This window comes from Pezoporus wallicus, unplaced genomic scaffold (assembly GCF_028554395.1).
Source record: "Pezoporus wallicus isolate ANWC-B61680 ecotype Strahan unplaced genomic scaffold, APGP_CSIRO_Pwel_v1 contig_3952, whole genome shotgun sequence".
Taxonomy (NCBI): Eukaryota; Metazoa; Chordata; class Aves; order Psittaciformes; family Psittacidae; genus Pezoporus; species Pezoporus wallicus.
Window position 1 is genome coordinate 13,620,201 of NW_026635034.1, and position 12,727 is coordinate 13,632,927.

Below are 12,727 nucleotides of genomic sequence, written 5' to 3' on the forward strand. Positions count from 1 at the left end.
CAATTGATTTTAATAACAGAACTGACTGCAAAGTAAAGTAAGTGCCCAGTTACTTAAATTAGATAAAACATTCATTGAACATGGAAAACTACTTGTTTATTTATATGTCACTGGAAAAATTAGTAATACTTCCTACACTTTTCCTTTCTGAGATCCTACCTTCAATTCCCTCAGGTTTGCTAAAAACACAACCTTAAACACTGAAGCTGACAGACTATTCTCAGTCTCCTATAAATCAATTGCCTGTTTGCCTCCTGTATTTAGTTCATGAACTAATACAGAAAACTTTTTTGCTTGTAATTTTCAAGCATTAGTTAAGGGTCGGCACATCAACTCCAAATTCCTACCCGTAACAAGCCTTTTCCTCCTTTTGCCAGGCTGTCACCAAAGTCTTTCGGCTGCCGACCCATTTCCTCTCTTCGTTTCTGCTGAAACTCTTTATCCATAGTAATAGCAGCCAAACCTTTTCCAACAGAACCCGTGATCCTAGACACCACTCCTGCTGCACCACCTGATGGAACAAGTCAGAAAGCAAAAGTCACTGTTTTTCGCAATTTAACAGCAAGCAACACACAAGAAACCACAGAGATCAGTGATTTCCTTCCATACTCAGTTTAGATATTCCAAATTATGCTGTGTAACTACCACATGCTGTCCCTGTAAAAACTCCAGAATCTAGCCTGAAATCCATAAATGCAGCAAAAGGTAACTCTTTAAATGACTTCAGTACATGTTATACAGCATACTGGATGGAATAATACTTCCCATCATTACCACAAACACATAGCTAAATAAAAATCTAAGGCAACTGCAACAGTAGCTGCTCTTAAGAACAGTTCTTGGGCTTCTCCAGATATTTTAGGACCATTAGAATCATTTTCCTTATTCATCCACAGCATATTACAAATGCCTCCCAGTTTGCTTGCTTAGTCTGCAAGACAGACATTTAGACAGTCTCAAGTAAGATAGGTATGAATGATATATCATGACTACTGGCAACAGTAACTGACATACACTCATCAAAAAATATCACATAGATATGTTAAAAATATAGCTTTGCTTCAAAATAAGAAAAACAAAAGCAATCCATGAGTTAACCTATGAGATACATACCCACTGTGTGCCCAAGAAGACTTCTAACACCAATTACAAAGCCTTCAGCAAATTCTTCAGGTCCTTGAACTGCACCCTAAAAATAAAGTTTATTAGTAATAACAGAAAACTATACATTTATGAGTCTGTTTCAAGAAATACTAGCAATTCCTTTACATTGATAAAAATAAGGCCATTTGAATAAGTTATTCAAGTTAGCATACAGAATTATTGTTTTCTTAGCTGTTGAAGGGGCAGAGTACAGTGGCAACAAAACCACAACCCTACCAGTATATTCAATCAGCCTACTATTCATCCACAGTTGAAGAATCAGGAAGTTATACCTGGAATGGCTCATAGAAGAAAGCTTCAACTCCCTCAGACAAGCCTCTGATTAAGCCGAATGGATTTCCAAGAACATCTAACCCAAGTACAAGAACGTACATCTGTTTCAGGAACTAAAGAAAGAAAAAAAGAAGGGAAAAACAAAAGCAGTGTTATTATTTATTGTTACACACAGTTCCATGCTAGAGCCCACGGTAAATTTTTTACTTTACTATCCAAGTAAGGTGTTAGAGTACTCAACTAAGTATTCCTACTAGAATGAAGACAGGCTTGGGCAAAAGATGCAATATATGTGTGGATAACTACTAGAATACTTTGGTGAACAGAGATACACATAAAAAGAACAGAAGCAATCACTTAGAATTCTTAACACACATTGTCAGGACACTTCTGTATTTACATTTTCATAATGTGCCACCAGATTCCTACTTCAGCACCACGAAATACAAAATTAGTAGCTTTTAGAGGTATTCACCTTTTCTTACTTATTTTCTGCATTCTGTAAGACACGTAAAATCTTACACAAAAGCTTGATAAAATAAGCTTACTTGTTCACTATAATGTCTAACAACCCTCTTCATCAGCTGGTCTCTCTTGTAGAACTGATATTTAATTTCAAAGAAAGCAAGTCTGAAAGACAAGTAATCACGTTAGTTATAGATACCCTTCCTCCTTCTAAATAGTTCTCTTTTCCTTCAGATAATCCTGAAGCCCTCTTCTCTTAAAAATGAGCCCAAGCCCTACCTTCCCTCCACTCCTCCTTTTTCCCAATGGCTGCATACATTTAAACTAGAGTCAGTTTAGCATTGACCCAATTATTAAATGCATAGTAGCTTTTCTAAAACCAAACTTCCTTAGCTTACTTGAAAATAAGATCATCCACATCTGTTAGAGTAGCTCCAATACTTTTCAACAGCAAATTCAGAGAATGGATGGCTATCATCTCTTCCCCTTTATCTGAATCTTCTCCACCAGAAGACAGAGAGAGACTCAAATGCAGCTGTCATGACAGAATTAGTAAAACAAGACAAGTGAAGACAAAACGATAAACGCCAGAGAGGCTGTGTGGTGCATATGCAGTGGTGCAACAGTGATAAGGTGGTTTTAGTTGCTCTGAGGAAACGTACAGTTTCAAACACGTTTGAACTGACAGTGGTATAACTTCCGTAACATATGTACTTATTACTATTGCCATAGAGAAGAGTCAGATTGCCCTAGCTTTTCTCATGTTTGCATCTGTAAACTTTGTGTAAACACTTAGAGAAATGACATGTTAAATAGGTGGAGCCTAATTTCCAATACAAGTTAAATTTTGAGTTCTGATTTCTTTAACTAGCTTGTGTGTATTTTTGCAAATAGTCATGCTTTTGGGGAAATACATGAACTTTAACACTGCAAAATGAGATTGCTTAGTGTGGATAAGACACTCACTTTTCTTAGGGGTGGAGAGGGCATTATCCAGTAGTTTAAAATATTAAGATAAGTCACTGAAGTAAGGTGAAAAAAAACAGGAGAAAAAGAAGCCCAAGCCCCTTGCTGTACTTAACAGTCAGTAAGTACATCTACACATTTCACATAAAAATACAAGAGAAACTTAAAATTATAACCATTTCTTCAACAACTTCAACCAGACTAGCTAGAGGTAATATTAAAATGCCACAATAGTGTCTTGTTCTTATAGCATTTTCCCTGGTTTCACATTCCTAAGTTTATAAGCACAATCATATAGGAAAAAAAACAGTAATAGGGAAATCTAAGGGTATCCTAACAGATACCAAGTGAAATAACTAAAAAGTTGAAAAAAGTGCTGGAATTTCATCATCTGTATTGAGGTCTATGCCTGTCTTGTATATCTTCAATGAAAAGAAAAGTAAGTGATTTTTTTTTTCTTTCAAATTCTTATTCAAGCTGATAGGGGAGCATCATGTTGATTCAGAACAATGAATAGTTACTGATGATCAACCTTTCTTGCTCCAAAAAATTGAACTGGTTCAAGACAGACATGAAGACAAGCCCAGGAGAGTATATTTTATTACAATTTATCACATATCACCTTCAGGTCAGCATTTTATCTAGCTTTCCTCATTATTATACCCATTGACTCTTCCCACTTGGTGGTGGTTAAAGGTGCATTGGCATTCATAGGCAACTAAAAGTTTTCCAGCAAAGTATTAAGTTCAAGAGAATGTAAATGTAGCCAGCCTGAAGACCTTGATTATTCAAAGTCTGCTCTGAGGATGTATTTAAGAAATTGAGAGATCATTGCTATAAAGTATTTTATTAATCAAAAGTACCTCTATTACATACCTTTACTGGAGAAATGTGGAAATGCTCAAAGAAGCTGAGCATTGACAGGTCTGTTAGGGAAGACTCCATTAGTTCAGTGTTAAGAGCATCCACATCTTGCTGAATTAACTTAGACTTTTATTAAAAAAGGAAGAAAAACAGAAGTTTATCTCATCAAAATACATGTAATATAATTAATAAAATTCTATGTAAATTTATATGAAATATACAAATGTAAGTAAACAGCAAAAATAATAATCATAGTCAAATCTAATAAAAAACTTACCTAACTAGTTAAATAGCCAACATCTCCAAAACTAGAAATAGACTAACTACTTCTGTATACTTGATTATAACTGCACTAATACATTTCTTTAATCCAGGGGAAAAACAAACCAACCAACAACCCCACAAAACAAAGCCCCACAGGAACCACACACAACAATTTCTGCATGACTTTCCATTTTATGCTTTATGACTTGATATTCCTTAAATTGCTCAATCACGCCAGGTCTCTCTTCTAAATTAATTTAGAAATATTAGTGAAGTAACTCACTTCCTGAGGGTCTTTGCATTTTTGTATTTCTTACAAAATCAGAGTTTTTATATTGTACATCCAAAGATATAACTTCAACAAAAAAGAAACTTGTATGAATAACTCTCCTACACACACTAGAAACAAATGTGATCTTTCTGAATACTATCCACCTATATAAGAACTAATTTAGAGTCACAAAAATCTGTTCCTTCTGCTCTCTCAAGACAAAAGATACTGTACACTGACATTTAAAAGTACATTCTATAAACCCTAAGGTTGTTTCATGTCACCTGTAACACATTGTAGCCACAGCTAAAACAACTGTGTCAATCAATGAAACATTAAAACACCCAGAAAACAGTCACACACACCCAAGTAGAACAGTTACTCAAACTTGCCACTTGGTAATGTTCACAGCCAATTTAACAGAAATAATCAAAGCTTCACTGACAATTACCTCACCACGTCCCTTTAAGTTCCTGTTGTCAAATACAACGTTCACTCATTTAAACCGAATTTTCAGAAAATTACAATACTGCTACTATAAAGGCCCTGTTCTGCAAGAATGAGTTTCTCTCATACGTTACCCGTTGTTTCTCAGCTTCTGGGTCTGTAGATGGGGTGAGAAATTCACTCAGCGCTCCTAAAAATCCTTGATCGATTTTAAGTGCCATTTCCTGGATGAGAACCATGAAGTACCTAAAATGGGAAAAAACAAAACAGTATATAAACATAGAAGTTTAATTTAAATATCACGTTTACCCTATGTAACTCAAGTTTTGTTATGCAGTGTTGCATATTAAGACATACAATCTACAATATCAACTATTTACAGTTAGACGAGCTTACCAGCCTCACAAAGCTGTATATTACTGTAGATTATTCATAGCCTAACACTATCAAAATAATCCAAAAAATACTAACCATCACCATATACTTATGTTCATACATTATGATTTCATATGCTCCATGAATAATATTATCTAAACAACATATTACTTCTTATCCTACTGCCTCTCCCCAAAAATCGTATTATAGAACCTTTCTTTTATTAAAATTCACCATCCTCAAATCTCCTATCCCTAACAGCTGGATACAGATACTTGCATTAGAAACAATCAGCGTAATGTTTTTAATTCATTTTTGGTACAAAAACTCCAGATGCAACTATATTAACTAAAGAATTGTTGTGGTTTAAACCCAGTCAGGTAATTCGTTCACTCACCCCCCCCTTCTTTCCCTCCCCCTACTCCTGGAGGGACGGAGAGGGGAATCGAAAAGAATGCAACTCCCACGGGTTGAGATAAGAACAGTTTAGTAACTAAGGTATAACACAAATCACTACTGTTACCACCGATGATAATAATGATAAAGGAAATAACAAGGGAAGAGAATACAACACCTCAGCACCAGCTGACTGATAACTCGCCCCCCAGGCCCGACCAAGCTCCGACCGATACCTCCTCCAACCCTGCAGTCTCCCAGCCCTTCTGGCTAACTCCCAGTTACATCCTGGGCATGACGTGCTGTGGTATGGAATACCTCTTTGGCTAGCTTGGGTCAGGTGTCCTGTCTCTGCTTCCTCCTGGCTTCCCCTCCTCCCTGGCAGAGCATGAGGCTCACAAAGTCCTTGGCCAAACCAAAACATCCTTGTTATCAGCTCTTTTCCCGAGCTGAAAGTCAAAACACTGCACTACACTAGCTACCAAGAAGGAGAAAAAATGACTGCTACTGCTGAACCCAGGACATTATCCACCCCTTATTCCATACCATTCACGTCATGCTCAGATCCCACATTTTCAATATACCATCACTCTTATCTTAGTGCATGGACCAGTCCCTATAAAGCTGCTGAGTGCATCTGGTCCATGATGTCAGGCTCCATCTCTTGTACCAGTCAGAGCAGGAGAGACTGTGTGCAGTGTTCACACTCATGAATAATCTGGGCAATAGTGTCCATTGCTAAGTCCACCCCTCGATCATGAGTCCATCTCTATGTTGCATCTCTGCTCTGATGGCCTGAAGTGCCATGGGCCCACCAGGCTCAAAATAATTCACTGTCCCCTTCAGCAGTTTCTGCAGCTTGTTGCTGGGGACTCCACACAGCTGCCTTCCATCTCCGATGCTTCCAAAGCACTGGAGGGGCCCAGTGGACTAGATATTTGCCCATACTGTCCCACACACCCTGCCACTCATGACTGTCCAGCCTTGGGGAAAATCTCTTGGTCTCCCTGCATTGTTGTCTAACCCCAGACAAGACCCAAACCTGACTCTGCTTAACTTTTGAGATCAGACAAAATGGTTGCGGGTAGAACACAGCCTGTGTGTGTGCCAACATGCTGATCCCCATCACAATCAGCAGGCAGGTCCCAAGGATACCCAAAAGCCATTCAGAGCCTTCAGAACTCTCACACGATGCTGCTGTACTTGTCACTGGGGCTGGTGTAGCTGCTGTGCTTGCCGGCTCTCCCACCACCAGCTTCTCTTTTCCTGAGCCCAGCTCTTCCTCCTCTGCCTTGCTGGGAAATGCTGCGTGGTCTCCTGCATCCTCCTGGGGCTCGGCGGGTGGCTGCCGGGGAATGCTCTCGGCCGTCGCGGAGCTGGGCTCCTCCGCGGGGCTCGGCTCCTCCGCGGGGCTCGGCTCGGCCGCGGGGCTCGGCTCCTCTGCCGCCTTATCCCGCTGCTCGGCAGCCGCTTCCTTCTGCTCCTCGACCTCCCCGACCTCTTCCACCGGCAGCCGTCCCCTCGCGGCCTCCGGCCCCGCTCCCGCCGCCGCTCGGTCCCCGGGGCCGCTCTCCCGGGCCGGTTCGGCTGCCGCCGGCTCCCGGGGCCGCTCCCCCTCAGTTTCCCGCAGCCTCACGAAGACGGAGGCGAGGGCGAGGGCCAGGACGGTGAAGAGCAGCCGGACGGCCAGGTACAAGTCCACGGCCACGTCCGTCCCGCCCTGCTGCTGGAGCCCGCCCGTATTACAAGCCATTGCCATAAAGCACAGTGAGACAAGAACCTTAGCCCAGGCCCCACACTTGATAAACACTATCACAGCAAATACCGGCTCTACGTAAGTTACAACGGTCTGAAGCTGTGAGATCAAGAAGAACAACTCTGATACCCAATAAATCAGCATTGTGACGAATGACTATTAATCCAGTCAAATCTGTCGTTATCTCAACCCTTCGGGCCCCACGTTGGGCGCCAAAAAGAACTGTTGTGGTTTAAACCCAGTCAGGTAATTCGTTCACTCACCCCCCCCTTCTTTCCCTCCCCCTGCTCCCGGAGGGACGGAGAGGGGAATCGAAAAGAATGCAACTCCCACGGGTTGAGATAAGAACAGTTTAGTAACTAAGGTATAACACAAATCACTACTGCTACCACCAATGATAATAATGATAAAGGAAATAACAAGGGAAGAGAATATAACACCTCAGCACCAGCTGACCGATAACTCGCCCCCCAAGCCCGACCAAGCTCCGACCGATACCTCCTCCAACCCTGCAGTCTCCCAGCCCTTCTGGCTAACTCCCAGTTACATCCTGGGCATGACGTGCTGTGGTATGGAATACCTCTTTGGTCAGTTTGGGTCAGGTGTTCTGTCTCTGCTTCCTCCTGGCTTCCCCTCCCCCCTGGCAGAGCATGAGGCTCACAAAGTCCTTGGCCAAACCAAAACATCCTTGTTATCAGCTCTGTTCCCGAGCTGAAAGTCAAAACACTGCACTACACTAGCTACCAAGAAGGAGAAAAAATGACTGCTACTGCTGAACCCAGGACAAGAACATACATTTCACAATAGAACACGCTGTACTAATGTAATGGGCTTCATTAGAGACTGTATGAGCTGTCTGTTGTTAGAGCACCTGTCCTGGGTTCAGCAGTAGCAGTCATGTTTTGTTTTTTTTTTTCCTTTGTGCTAGCTGGTGCAGTGCTGTGTTTTGACTTCCAGCCTGGGAACAGTGTTGGTGAAGCCGATGTTTTCAGTTGTTTCTAAGTGATGTTTACCCTGACCAAGGACTTTGTGAGGCTCATGCTCTGCCAGGGAGGAGGGGAAGCCGGGAGGAAGCAGAGATTGGGCGCCTGACTCAGGCTAGCCAGGGAGGTATTCCATACCACAGCACATCATGCCCGGGGTGGAGGGTGACTGGGAGTTACCCGGAAGGACAGGGGCTTCCGGGTGGGACTCGCTTTCTTGGCCGGTGGTATCGTATTCTCTTCTCTTGTTATTTTCCCTTATCATTGTTGTAGTTGATAGTAGCGGTGGTGATTTGTGTACATTGGTTGCTGGACTGTTCTTGTCTCAACCCGTGGGAGTTGCACTCTTTCGATCCTCCTCCCCGTTCCTCCGGGAGTGGGGGAGAACCCCGGGGGGGGGGGGGACACGGACCTCGATTGTTGTCAGCTCGGCACCACTCACTGGGAGTGAGTGAACAAGTTACCTGACTGGGTTTAAACCACGACAGCACCCAATAAACCCAGCACTGTATGGCAAACAGGCAGACACGCATCTTGTAGCACAAGAGGGAAATCGCCCTGATTACTATGTAATTTGCATAACAGCTCCCTTCATGTGGTCGGTCCTGACTTTCTACAAGTAAGTTTCTTCTAGAATGATGTTTTTATTCACTGGAGCTGTTTAAAAATTCAATCCAGAGACAAGAATTGTTTGGCTATGAGAATGAGAACTTTAGAACAAGGTTCACTTCAAAAATGCATTGTCTCTCAAACTGTACTACAACACACTATTCAACTCACTTGAACTGTAGCACTTTGCTGTATTCATTGAATCTAGTGATGACACTGATGTCAATGAAGGGTTTTGGTTCTAAAGAGGAAAAAAAATGACTTAATTATATACAAAAATTATATTGCCATGTTACTACTTTCAACGCTGAATAAATCTCATTCTCTTACCTGAATCCAAAGCAATCGACTTTGGAGGGGCTACAGGGTGAAATACAACAGGAAACATCGATCCTGGTAATTGGTTATCAACCTAAAAAATTATTCCATAATTACAGTAATATTTTAATGACATCATAATCAAAGACCATTTCCATCTTAGAAGGCTTGAGGCTATATAGATTGTATTGAAGAGCCACCTCATTCTTATTTAGTGGGAAAGAAACAAGAGGAAGAGGATTACTCTCATTATTTTGGAATGTTACCTATTCAATTATAAAAGGTCAGATGGTTCAAAGTGCTGCAGAAGGGATGCTTTTGTAAGTTCACACTCACAAAGATTCATTTAGAGGGTCTGCAGCTGATGGCATACATGGGCTAGAAGAGTGAAAATTACCTTAAGGCAAAAATTAAAGTACAAAAGATAGAAGGAAAGAGGAAGCCCTTCCCCACCAGCAAATCAGAAAAAGGCTCAATGACTGCCCTCCCTTAGGAGACTCTGAAATGCAGCAAATGGAGCTGACAATGAGAATAATGATGATTTCTCATCATCATTTTCTTCTGGTACCAAAAACTTCTCACTAGTACCTCCTCAAGCACTTTACTGGTTAATTTAACAACACCATTAGTCCTGACTGGAGTATGCTAATCACTGCAAGTGTTGCACATTAAGTCACGGGTAATATTACATGCAGATATATTATTACATGCTACTTTTGAGTATTTAAATCTCTATTTTCCATCAGACAGGTAGTTTTTTTTTTTCCTGAACCTCTATATACACTCTCTAGAATAACAGTACACGACTATGTACAAGATAGAGCTTTTTGTTTGGTTTAAAACGCTAAACACTCTCTTTTGAAATAAACTTTCATCATAGCACCCTGCTTTATATCTACCCAGTTTTGTGTATTTGTCTTTCCCATAGCACTCACAAAATCCTGGGATGGCAGTTCTGCAGTACTTCATAAATTTCTAGCTCCTCTGCTACTCTGATGCAGTGAGGAGAGCACCATATAGGTACAATTTAGAGATACTTCTTTATAGAAACCAAAAGCCTTAAAAGTGTCTGTTTAGTTTAGAGAACATGATAGAAGATGCGGTACCTGCAGCCAATACAATTGCGCCCGTAAGCTTCTTTGGTGAGGCGACTGCTTGAATTCAACCTTAATTCCTGGCAAGAAGTTGCGTCGGATGCTGCATCTGACTGGGAGACGCATTTCCATTGGAACCTTGCTAAAATTCACCTAAAATATAAGAAGGGAGAGCTTACGCAGCTTAATAAAAGACATAAAAATATGTCATGCTACTAATGAGCAGACTAGCAAATAAAAGCTGTGTTTTTCCTTATTTCATGATCACACAGCTACGGAATTACTCAATCCAATTATCTTCATGGAAAGGAACAAAAACCACAAGTTACTCCAATAAGCACATTACACTACAACTTCACATGCCCCTAGCAGGAACCTCTGTGTCATCTTAGTGACTATTTCTTTATGAGCTACACATTACACTGGCGTAATAATTAGATATTTACATGCAGCTGAGTACTTTCCCAACTGATGCTTTTACCCTGATCCTGAGAAGCAAAAGGAAAAGCCTCTCATTTATTCCGAGTCAAATGTAATGACTTATATATACAAAGTTTTGATATGACATAGTTCAAATGCACTACTGCAATATACAAAACTTCAGTATTCATATAACTGGGGCACCCATGTTTTTCAAATGAAAGGATGATATTGAAAACAAGGCTGATTATGGTACTGTGAAATGCCTGTATTTTACTTAGCCATTTGACCATGTTACATTTATGCATGGAATACAGGCAGGTATAATTAATATCTGAAAAATTTCAGCTAAGTGAATTAATTTCCAGAGTCTTTGAGCACTATAGGCCCCTTCATATACCAAGTCATGAGAACTGCAGCTTACTAAGAAGCTAAAGCCAAGATTCTGCAAGAATTTAAGTTACATCCCTGAGAACACAGGTTCATTACTAATGTGCACACATCAAGAAATCTTTTCTACCACACAAAAGCAAAACTCCTTGAGATTCTTTCTTCACAATACAATTCTTCTAAACAACTCAATACTGCCTCTGCACTGCCTCCATGCCAAAATATTCTCCTGTGTACAATGTGAAACTATTCCAAAAAAGAGCTTGCTCTTTTTCACGTTTCTTTTAAAGCAGCATCTATCCTTACTTAGCAGCACAGAAGTCTGTTTTAACAGTTACACATATTCTGCAATCATTCTAACTCTGAAACCTCAGAACATACCTCAACATTGCCGTCTAGTTTATGCCAACCTGGAGCTTGGGAAGCAGTCTTACAAAGATACTTCTGATAGGCTTGTTCCAACAGATTTATTTGCTTTTGATTAAATGGTTTCCACTTTTGCTTCTGTTTCTGTTCCCAAACGACACCAGAACTGCAAGACAAATAATGTTAATAGTTTAAAAGTAGTGAAACCTTTCCTATGCAAAACTATTGTTCACCATTTTTTTAATAGACTCTAAGAAAGAAGGCAGTTAAATCCTGTATATTCAAACTGCACAACAGGAATAAACGCAGAACTTTATTTTACATAGAAAGGATCCATTTATATTAATTTAATTTGAAAGATATCGCCTTCAACTCAAATGTACTGCTAACATTACAATATGCTGTCAAATTTTGATTACTCAAAGGAATAGTTAGGCCCCCATGTGCAGTACCTAGTAATTCCTATATAGGAGATTTCTTTTTTATTTTCATTGTTAACAAGAGAAAGTCCAAGACTATGGATTGACAAGTTTATTTCTTGATCAGGTTGCTCCAGCTCCTCTGCTTGTCGTGCTTTAGAAACTAATGCAACATCATCTGTGAAAAGTAGCACTCGTTGACGTCCATCCAGGAAGGACACCCAGTGTACTTGAGTATTTGCATTGTAAGGGAATTGGCCACATTCATCCTGTATTGGGAGGGGAAAAAAAAAAAAAAAAAAAGAAGTAGGTATATAAGTATATCACAGGAGTAAATTCATGAAGTATTGAACTCCAAGAAGTTCAGCTGTGAGAAACCAAACCCATTCCCAGTCTAACTAAAATACAAACTTGCTTTCCTGTCCCTACTTTTAACCACCAATATTCTCAGTTTTCTTAACTCTGTGCCTAGTCAACAGAAAAAGCAAGCCACCTCTGAATTCAGAGTTTGGTAAAAGGGGCCAGAGGGCAGCTATTTAGAGACAGACACACAGGACTTTATTTAGCCTACTGGCCAGTTAAGTGAGAAAAAGAAAAATATCTTTCTCCATCAATGCTTGCTTCTCCATTCTTTAACCAAATACTTGTGCCCAGTCTTACCCTAGATTTACTTCTGCTCCTAGGTATAGTTTCCCTCTTTCCCCCACTCATTTTCTTTCTAGATCACTGTTCTTTTACCCCCACTTCATTAACTTTTCATTTTAATATTGCACAAGTCAGAAACGCCAAAATAGCTCTTAGTGAGCAACTCCATGCAAGCATTCCCCATAAGAACAGAGAGTCACAAACAGCAGGGTTTTTCTCCGTCTTCAGGGAAATTCTTTAGC

The 12,727-nt window shown here is 40.4% G+C and overlaps 1 protein-coding gene across 4 annotated transcripts in view; it reads right to left on the reverse strand.

Moving 5' to 3' along the window:
* The window catches only part of VPS13C (vacuolar protein sorting 13 homolog C), an 89,068-nt gene that overhangs the window by 11,305 nt on the left and 65,036 nt on the right, over positions 1-12,727 (reverse strand). For 3 of the 4 annotated variants that reach the window (XM_057399360.1, XM_057399351.1, XM_057399367.1), the window contains 12 exons: positions 11,874-12,109; positions 11,437-11,587; positions 10,258-10,398; positions 9,164-9,245; positions 9,005-9,074; positions 4,849-4,960; positions 3,745-3,858; positions 2,301-2,437; positions 1,986-2,067; positions 1,437-1,550; positions 1,114-1,189; positions 348-511 (listed from right to left, as the gene is read on the reverse strand). In XM_057399360.1, the coding sequence (XP_057255343.1) occupies positions 348-511; positions 1,114-1,189; positions 1,437-1,550; positions 1,986-2,067; positions 2,301-2,437; positions 3,745-3,858; positions 4,849-4,960; positions 9,005-9,074; positions 9,164-9,245; positions 10,258-10,398; positions 11,437-11,587; positions 11,874-12,109 (1,479 nt within the window). Of the gene's footprint in view, positions 1-347; positions 512-1,113; positions 1,190-1,436; positions 1,551-1,985; positions 2,068-2,300; positions 2,438-3,744; positions 3,859-4,848; positions 4,961-9,004; positions 9,075-9,163; positions 9,246-10,257; positions 10,399-11,436; positions 11,588-11,873; positions 12,110-12,727 lie in introns of those variants that run through there. The other variant, XR_008970912.1, reaches the window with a different exon arrangement.